This window comes from Impatiens glandulifera, chromosome 3 (assembly GCF_907164915.1).
Source record: "Impatiens glandulifera chromosome 3, dImpGla2.1, whole genome shotgun sequence".
Taxonomy (NCBI): Eukaryota; Viridiplantae; Streptophyta; class Magnoliopsida; order Ericales; family Balsaminaceae; genus Impatiens; species Impatiens glandulifera.
The window spans coordinates 49982920-49992501 of NC_061864.1; the positions used below are offsets into that span (position 1 = coordinate 49982920).

At 30.5% G+C, this 9582-nt stretch overlaps 1 protein-coding gene across 1 annotated transcript; it reads left to right on the top strand.

Moving 5' to 3' along the window:
- The first annotated feature begins 3984 nt into the window (after positions 1–3984).
- On the top strand, positions 3985–5309 carry LOC124929392 (probable CCR4-associated factor 1 homolog 7). Its single transcript, XM_047469743.1, has 2 exons — positions 3985–4157; positions 4252–5309. The coding sequence occupies exon 2, from the start codon at positions 4309–4311 to the stop codon at positions 5128–5130; it is 822 nt and encodes a 273-aa protein (XP_047325699.1). The 5' UTR covers positions 3985–4157; positions 4252–4308; the 3' UTR covers positions 5131–5309.
- Positions 5310–9582: the final 4273 nt, after the last annotated feature.

A 9582-nucleotide genomic window follows, 5' to 3' on the forward strand; every position in this document is an offset into this window, starting at 1 on the left:
GACACGTAAATCGAGGTTGAAATTCTCTAAACCTCGAGCTTTTCCGCGAAACCTAAACAAAAGGTTTTTCCAAGAGTTACACAAGCAAAGACAATATTAGATGTGTACGGCGATTGTAAGAACTTTTATTATAAACTTTCTAATTTTTAAAGTTTTTTGATGCATTTTAATCCATACATGAATGCTTTAGTTGAATTTGTGGTTGATATTACAAAACTCTTCACGTTTGTGTTTAAGCATGTATGGTGGATATTCAAATCCATGGCAGATGAGTGGTAACATGTTATTAGTATTTATGGTATACATTTTTAAAAGAAAAGTATAACAAGAAGTTATTAATTGCAATGAGATTTGATTTCAATAAGCTTCAATATCCACCTATTTATATTTTAGTTAATGAAGATAATACCGTCATTTGGTCTAGATCTATACGCCATCTTCGTATATTTATATGTCAAAATAGAAAGAAAGTGTGCATAATTTCATATTGTCATTCCGGAATCATTGAAGCAATGAAGAAATAATAAAATGGCTTTACTCTAGGCATGAGTATATATCATTTTTGTGTCTTCCATGCTCATAGTAATTTTAGTTCAACTTATCCTGAATCTTCTTTGAAGATGTTAAGATGGGTGGTCGGAAATACTAGTTAATTGAGAAAATTTGAAACAGTAATCAGACAAATGAAAGAGCTTAATTCATATGCTAACAATTAGTTATGAAATATTCAATTAAAGATGTGGATTATCTCTTGCGATGGAGGATATCGTTATGCTCAAGCAACAACAAATATGATCGAAATCTTAATGTTTGGCCTTTTTTTGTCAATCACATCAATAATGGAGTATATATATTACCGTTTTATAAAACTTGTCACATAAATGTGTACTCAAATTTTGAATGATCTTCAAAATGGACATACTTATTGCAAATTATCAAGAGATTTATTTGAAATGATCGAAAGTAAGACATCAATACAAAAAAATTGTTCCATACAATGAACAAAGTGAGATCTTTGAGGTGGTTAATGCACGTTACATAACCCAGAAGGGTTCTTGGAGAGGTGACAACAAACATATCATTGGCATATGTAAATGTCTTTATTTATCTGGAAATGATATCGGTATATTCTCCATGTTCACATACAATTGCTAATTGTATAGTGTGCAATCTCGACTAGGCTTAATACATTAAGACGTATCAGAAATTGACAATACTTTAAAGATGTGACAATATAAAAATAATTATATTTACCCCACCAAGGTAGTCTAGTGGTAAGAGTCGGCTTAAGAGACCAAAATACCACGAGTTCAATTCCATCTTAAATCGTTTTTAGTTTAAGCGAAGGGTCATAGTTGTGGGGTGTCATGCTAGTTCTCTTTTAGTTAAAAAAAAATTAATATTAAGGAGCTTCAACCTAATATAAGACAAATTAATTAAAAAATTTAAGAAGTTTGCATTTAGAGAAAGAAATATACTTGAAAAAAATTGAACTCAAAGTGTTTAAACACTATCTTACTAATCACTTGAAAACTTATATATTAGATTTTTATAAAATTGTATATATAATGATCATTTAATAGTTAATAATTTTTTTTTATGTTAGTCTTGAGCCTAGTACAAACCTTACATAAATAAATTTACCTTTCGCAAATATGGCTGAACACAACTTTGTTAATGATTTGTGTAGCCATAATTCTACCGATAAGGGAGACCTGCTAGCAAGTTAGTGCAGCTATTTCAGTTTGTAGGAGTATGAATGCAAGAGAATGAAATCTACAAAAATTAACTTATGTTTGCTAGGAAATAAGAGGAAAAGAAAGAATTATTCAAATTTGAACTGTTTTATTGAAAATGGCCATGTTCTCTTTTGGGTTTTTTAAAAAACCCAACCAAAATTAGTTTTTCAATCAATCATTTCTCAACAATCACATTACCCATTTTATTAATCAAAATACTAAAATACTCTTTATTTTAAATCATTATTTTTTATTTTATTCATATATATCAATACCTTTTAAGTATTTTTACCAAAATTAATCATCACTTTCTAAAAAAAAATCATCTAAAAAAAATGTACCTATCTAAAAATAATATATTATTTAAAACATTTTACATATCTATAAATAATATATTATTTAAAACATTTTCCGGGAGACCTACTAGCAGTTAGTGCAGCTATTTCAGTTTAATAAATAACTAAAGTATTATTTTATTTATTTATTTTATATAAAATAATGAGAATGATAAATAACTAAAGTCTGAGAAAAATCTTAGGTAATTTATAAGTTCACATTATTCAATATATAAATAACTGTTTTCAAATAGAATATTTTGTTGAACCAGAAACAAACTTTGTATTTAATAATTTTTTTTTTTTTAAAATAGTTAAAATTATTTCATTAAAATCTAAAAAATGAGAGGGTCATAAATCAATCATTTCATTAAAATATTAAAAGTGGGAAGGTAAAAAATCAAAGTTAGACAAACCATAATTATGATTAAAGATAACAATAAAAAAAACTTTAAAAAAACTGATTAGTATCATTTATACATTATAAAAAAAACAGAGATTACAAACAGAAATAACAGATTACAAATAGAAAGATTACATTCAAACTTAACCATCCCAGCCTGAAATTTTCGCATGCATCTTCACATTTCTTTTCCTCTAACAAATTTATTAAAATGATGTGAATTTATTTAACGAATTTATTTATTAAATGTTTTAGTTTGAAATAGAATAGTGTGGATCTTTGAGCTAATAACTTATAATACAAATTTATTAAAAATATTAGATAATTAATACAAACATTTTATTTAAATTATTTCTTTTATACATTTACAGAGTTATTTGAAAATAAATAAATTATATTAAGTATTAAGTTATTTAATAGTTAGTTGTGGCTTAAAAATTAAGTTTTAAATAATAATTTTTTGATATTAGGGTTCAAATTTAGTATTTAACCTAATTTTAAAATTATTTGTGGATTTGCTCATTATTAAATATCTCAACTTTAAAGTGGACATCAAGTAGAACTTTCTAGACATTTTCCACCTCTTAGAACTCCTTTGGATTGTGATTTTGCTCTGAATTCAATGAATTTATATAAAATAAGATAAAACAAAATTAGAATTTTAATTAATTAAATTTTAAAAAATAATATTTTATTTAATAGTGAATTATTTAAACATAATCTCAAAATTTTATTATATATTATAAAATTTTATTCTCTAAAATACTAGCAAGTCAACCCTTTACTTAAAATTTATCTAATAAAACTAAACTTTTGTCTTGACTAAGTTTAATTTTTTTATACATATAAATAAATATCAAACAACTCCTATTTAATAACATATTTGATAGTGATTTATTGAAATATAATTTCAAAATTTTATTTATATTGTTAGAGTTTATTCTATATAAAAAATAAAATAAAATTAGCACAACAAAGTTTTACTTAAATAAAGACTCAAAGTCTTCTTAACCTAGTTTAATGAAAAAAATTTTGGGATAAAATCCAGTTTTTATCCCAAAACTTAAACATCTTATCAACCATCAAATCAAATAATTTTATCATTTAAATACCAAAATTACCCTCTAATTTTATCCTCTCTTTCTAAACCACCATTCTCTCACCTACACCATATCCTCTAAAATCAAAGGGCAAATTAGTTTTTAAATTTTAAAAACCAATTTTTTTCTACTTTTTATTAAACAAGGGTTTTTTTGATAAAACCCAGACAAAACACAAAAAAACTCGTTCCTCAAACAAGGCCCTTATGTAAAAGACAAAGACTGATTTCATTTTTTTTTATAACATTTAAATAAATAAATATCAAACAACTCCTTAACAATTATCCAAAAAAAGTTTGAACAGTTGTCAGACAGCATTTTTTGCTTTTTCAGTTCCACTAACGACGTCGTATCTCCTTTCTCACTGGCCTTTCGCAAACCCTCTTTCACGTCTTCACCCTAAATTTCTGTTCTTTTTCTCTCTCTCTGAAATTCTCTCACCGGGCTTCCTCTGCAACACTTCAATTTGAACCCTTGAATCATCGAGGGAACACTATAGATAGAGTCACTCTATCAACCCTCGAGCCAGAAACCCGGCTCGAGATCTGCTCGTTTATACCGTTCTTTTCCGTCAATAAAGGTTAGATCTTGTTTCATCTGTTTGATTAATGGGTTTTTTCTTTTCCGATTTGGTTCTTCCGGACAGTACCCATATTTTGTTTTAATTTCTGCAGATCTGGCTGGATTAATCACATCGGGCGTTTTCCTGATTTCAAAATTGATTTAAGAATATGTCTTCGTTGCTCAAAAGTGATTCTATTCAAATCCGTGATGTTTGGAACGATAATCTTGAGGAAGAATTTGCACTGATTCGTGAAATTATTGATGATTACCCATATGTAGCGATGGATACAGAGTTTCCAGGTGTTGTTCTTCGCCCAGTTGGTGCTTTTAAGAACATCAATGACTACAACTATCAGACGTTAAAGGATAATGTTGATATGTTGAAGTTGATTCAGTTGGGTTTTACATTTTCAGATGAGAATGGAAACTTACCCACTTGTGGAACTGATAGAGGTTGCATTTGGCAGTTCAATTTTCGCGAATTCAATGTTATGGAAGATATTTTTGCTAATGATTCAATTGAGCTGCTGAAGCAATGTGGAATTGATTTCAAGAAGAATTCGGAGAAGGGAATTGATTCAAATCGATTTGCAGAGCTCTTGATGTCATCTGGAATCATTCTGAATGATGGTGTCCAATGGGTGACCTTTCACAGTGGTTATGATTTTGGGTATTTGCTAAAGTTATTGACTTGCAAAAGTTTACCTGAAACTCAATCTGGGTTCTTCGAGCTGATCTTTACATATTTCCCTATGGTTTATGACATCAAACATCTGATGAAATTCTGTAACAGTCTTCATGGTGGATTGAACAAACTTGCTGAGCTTTTGGAAGTTGAGAGGATTGGGATTTGCCATCAGGCAGGTTCTGATAGTTTACTCACTTCATGCACATTCAAGAAGTTGAAGGATAATTTCTTCAATGGATCTACAGTCCAGTACTCTGGTGTTCTTTATGGTCTTGGTGTTGAAAATGGTTCAGAGAAATAAATGTTTGTTTGAACTAGTAGGATTAATTAATGACTTGTCTTTGTACACAATTTGGGTAGAAATTTGTGTTCTTATTTTCAATGTTTGGCTTCTTTCTTCTATGTTGTAAACTTGATGATTACTGTAAAATATTACAGTTAGCAGTATCTCAAATTCTCAATAAGAGCCTTAATATTTAAAATTTTTGCAGTTTATACTTATTCAAATTTGGCCTGGTTACAGTCAAATACCTCAGGCAATCAATCTTGCTTGTAACCAGTAAAATTGTTTTTTATACCATCTTCATCCTTTGTTTGTACCTGGTACAATTGGGTTTCTTACAAAGTTACTTTGAGACATCCCAAACTTATCTATTTATCTCAACAGCATATTTCCTTTGACATATGAGAATTCCCTTATCAATTTGTAAAATTTCAGCACCCATATCTGCCGTATCAAATTCTTTCATCATAGAACTTGCAAAAGTGTACATTTTCTCATCATTTCCAGTATGCATAAGCTCATCGACATACAAACTAACTATTAACATATTATCATTCAAGTCGGTTTTAATAATAATAGTAGGTTTAGAATGACACCTTATAAAACCTTATCGAATGAAATAAGAAGCAATTCAATTAAAAGCCATATACAGCTATCTTTAATTTGTAGACCTTATTTTATTCTCTTTTCTTTTTTCCTTGAAACTTTTGGGTTGTTCCACGAACACATCTTCAAAAACTCACAATATAGGAAAGTGCTCTTAAACATCTAATTGGTATGCAAATACCAATATGATGTTATTCCATCTTGCCAAAGGGACAGGGACAAACACTTTCTTATATAATCTATGCTATATTTCAGAGCATAATCTTTCACCACAAACCTTGTGTTACGAGTTAAATCTGTAATTGGGGTTAAGAGTTTTGATCTCAAGAACCAAGACTAAATTTATTATTTAAAGGGTAGAGGAAAAGTTAGGAAAACAAGAAATCAAGGGTTTAGAAAAAAAAAATGAAACATGGATGATAAGAGAATACTGCTAGTACATCTAACAGTCCGAGAATTGAAATGCCGAAAGAAAATAAAAAGTACAGTAAACTAAACTTTTCACAATCTTATTCCTATCCGTGATTGGGGTGAGTTCAACTTATATATGAATAAAACCCACAAAAGTATTTAGTTACAACTGCTCAAAAAGAGAAAAAAATATTTAACAAAATGTGGTTTGCAAATAACAGAAATTGAAACAGACAAATAACCATCCCTAACTGTCCAGGATTGTAACATTATTTCTCCCTTCAAATATTCGTCGTCCTCGATGAAGAGACCTTGGTATGGTCTGTTTCCAACGCCCTACCTCCAATTTCTAAAGAGAACTTTTTATCTTATTGTTTTGTAACTAAACATTTAATGCAGTTTTGTGTTATTTTCAGTATGGCAGTAAGGGGTCAGGCTATGAAAGCACAATCCTTGATAAATCTTCGATACATCCTTTAATTGTTTTATTGATTGTGGAACCGGCCATGTCCTCATTGCCTCCAGCTTTTTCGGGTCAGTAGCCACTTCATTTTCATTCAATATATGACCCATGTAGGAAATTTGTCTACACCTTAAGCTACATTTTCTTTTGTTGAGTAATAACCTTTGTTGTTGTTGTAATGTTGTCAGGACTTGGTGTAGATAGAAGAAGAACTCATTCTTGCTCAGATTATACACTATGATATCATCAAAAATTCAGGACAAGTCCTTCTTTCAGATCAGCACCACAGGGGCAACAAAAGAGCCGTGATTTTTAATTACTCCCCTGTCCATTATATCATTGACTAATTGCTCAATTTTTGTCTTTTGTGGGGTAATGTACCAGTATGAACACAAGCACACAACTTCCATGTCTTACTTTAGTGGGATTCAATGAAGTTATTCCCTGACTGGTGGTAGATTTTAGGGTTACTGAAATAGTGTTGAAATCTTTGAGGAGTCACTAGAGATCCTCATGGAGCTCTTCGGATGTCATTGAGGTAATGAAACAAATTTATCTTCATGATTACTCTTTAATCATGCACCATGGAAGCAACATTGCCTTTCTTTAATAACTTCTTCAACTTTTTGCCTTGTATCAGGTTGATCTATGCATGAGGTATACTTTGCACAACAATGGTTCTCCCTACCATGCAAGATAGTGGTTCTCGTTTACTTTTCAAAAGAGAGAGTTAGTTTTTCAAAATTCTAGGATGAAGGGTCTAAAGTAATCAGCCACTCAATGCCTAACACAATATCGTACCTTATCATGGTGCACCTTCATATCTGTTTGGTAATCATTTCCCTCCATTGATCATTTTAGGTCTTGACAAATGTTGGAACAGAATATGTTGGAGCCATCTGCCACTCGAACCGACAACACCTTGGTGGGTAGGGTATAATGACTTCTTTCTTCATAATCTTGCTATTTATGAAATTATGGGTGCTGCCTGTATCAATCAGGATCACCACCGACAAATTCTCAATTTTGACGAGATTCTAGAATGTCTGAAAATTATTAGAATCGGTTAATGCATGCAAGGAAATGAAAACTCCTCCACTACATCAGGCTGCAAAGAAAAAGGATTATCAAGAACTGACTTTGGAGTGGCTTCATGGAAACCCGGTAAATCTTCTTGGTCATTATCCGAGACCATGAATAATTTTAATTTACATTTGTGGTTGGGTTCCCACTTTTCATTGCAAGTGTAACATATTTTTTCCTCCTCTTTTAATCCATTATAGTTGGGTCTATTTGCTTCATGTGGCCATAGTTTATGTTGGAAGAAGACGCATGTGAGGGACTTGGGCTTGAGGTCGGTGGTCTGGTTGGTGCTTGGCCAGACCGTGTTAACATTGGATGGATTGTTGAGCAATAGTAGTTCAGTGTTGTACAAATGTCCACTGTTCAACAAAGACATGTATGTCGCTTCTTGGACCTTGGCCATTGACATGACTTCATTTAAAGATTTGGGAAAACCGTAGTCTGATCACATTTGCAATTTCCTCCCTCAATCTGGACATGTAGCAGTCTATAACATATTCTCTAGACATACTATACAGTTTTTGAGAAATTGACATGTATCGTAGATTATATTTTTGAACAGAATTGACATGTATCAGGTTCATCAATTGTCTCATGGAAGTGTCATATATGGAAGGACTGAACTGCAACAAAATATCTATTTTAAACACTTCTCATGTCATGGTTTCCCTATGGTTGTGTTGCTGAAGATATGATCCATACCTCGTTATGTCCTTCATTTTACATAAAGCATTAAATTTATCACCACCTCTGTTCGTTAGAAGACAATTTTTTCACTACATTCTTTTTCAACCAAAGAATTAATATTTATAAAAAAAATCTAAAGTTTTTGACTTTTTTTATTAAAAAATAAACCCATCATTTTGTGTTGTAATCATCAATAAAAGTACGAATGTATCTTTTATCATTATTTGAAATTTGAGTTATAAAATGTGAGAGTGTACCAGTTGAAGCTTTTTTGATGCCCTCCATTTACTCTTCTGGCCATCTTCAGTTTGTGTTTTTTCCCAATCTAACAGTGTGAGCACTTATGCATATAGCAATATTAGGCAGAATATCTATTAAATTTTGTGTTGACATGTATAAAACAGTTTGAAGGCTATTGTAGATGAGATGATGGAGATTATTTGCCCCATGATCCTAACTGAAATTGACTGAATTCGATATTTTTTATAACAAATTAGGGGAAATTCCAAATTGGCCCATTTCAAAAACTCTGGAAGCTTTGACTAGATATAAATATCTTCTATAGGTCATAATTGAAGGGTTTGTTATAATTAGAGGGGTTTGCGATTTGTCATTGTTTGAGCGAATAGAATAGAGGGAGAGATAACAAATATAAATTTGATTTTGATATCATATAATGATACTTTTATCATCACTAAATAAAATTTTACCCTACAATGTCCAAATGAGTATTTAGACTAAATATTATTGTGGGATTTTTTATTTTTATTTCTTTAACTGTTTTATTTCTGTTTTTTTATTATTCACAAAACAGACTTTGGTTACAATCTCAATTAATAGTTGTAACAAAATATTTTAGTGAATTCAACTGTTATATATACTGAACTCACTCTTCAATTGAATATCAATAAAAAGTTTTGTGAAAGTTTGTTCACCTCAATTGTATTTTCTGATTTCGCTAGTCATAGGTATACTAGCAATAATTTTTTTTCTCATTTTTGTTTTTTCTTCTATAATCTTTGAATTTTTCTTTTCACAATTATTCCGCTGCACTTTGAACACAGATTTCCCATTTAGTCTTTGAGATCAAGAACTAGTAACCCTAGTTACAGATTTAATTGGTAGCAATTTGGTATCAGAGTCAGGCGGTTCTGGAATGATAGAAACCCGACATCAAGCTGAGATGGATACTCTTAAAGCCCTAATCGAAGGTCAAACCA

What these genes read in the sequence shown, in the direction of transcription:
- LOC124929392 (XM_047469743.1), top strand. Translation starts at nt 4,309, where the DNA reads ATGTCTTCGTTGCTCAAAAGTGATTCTATTCAAATCCGTGATGTTTGG.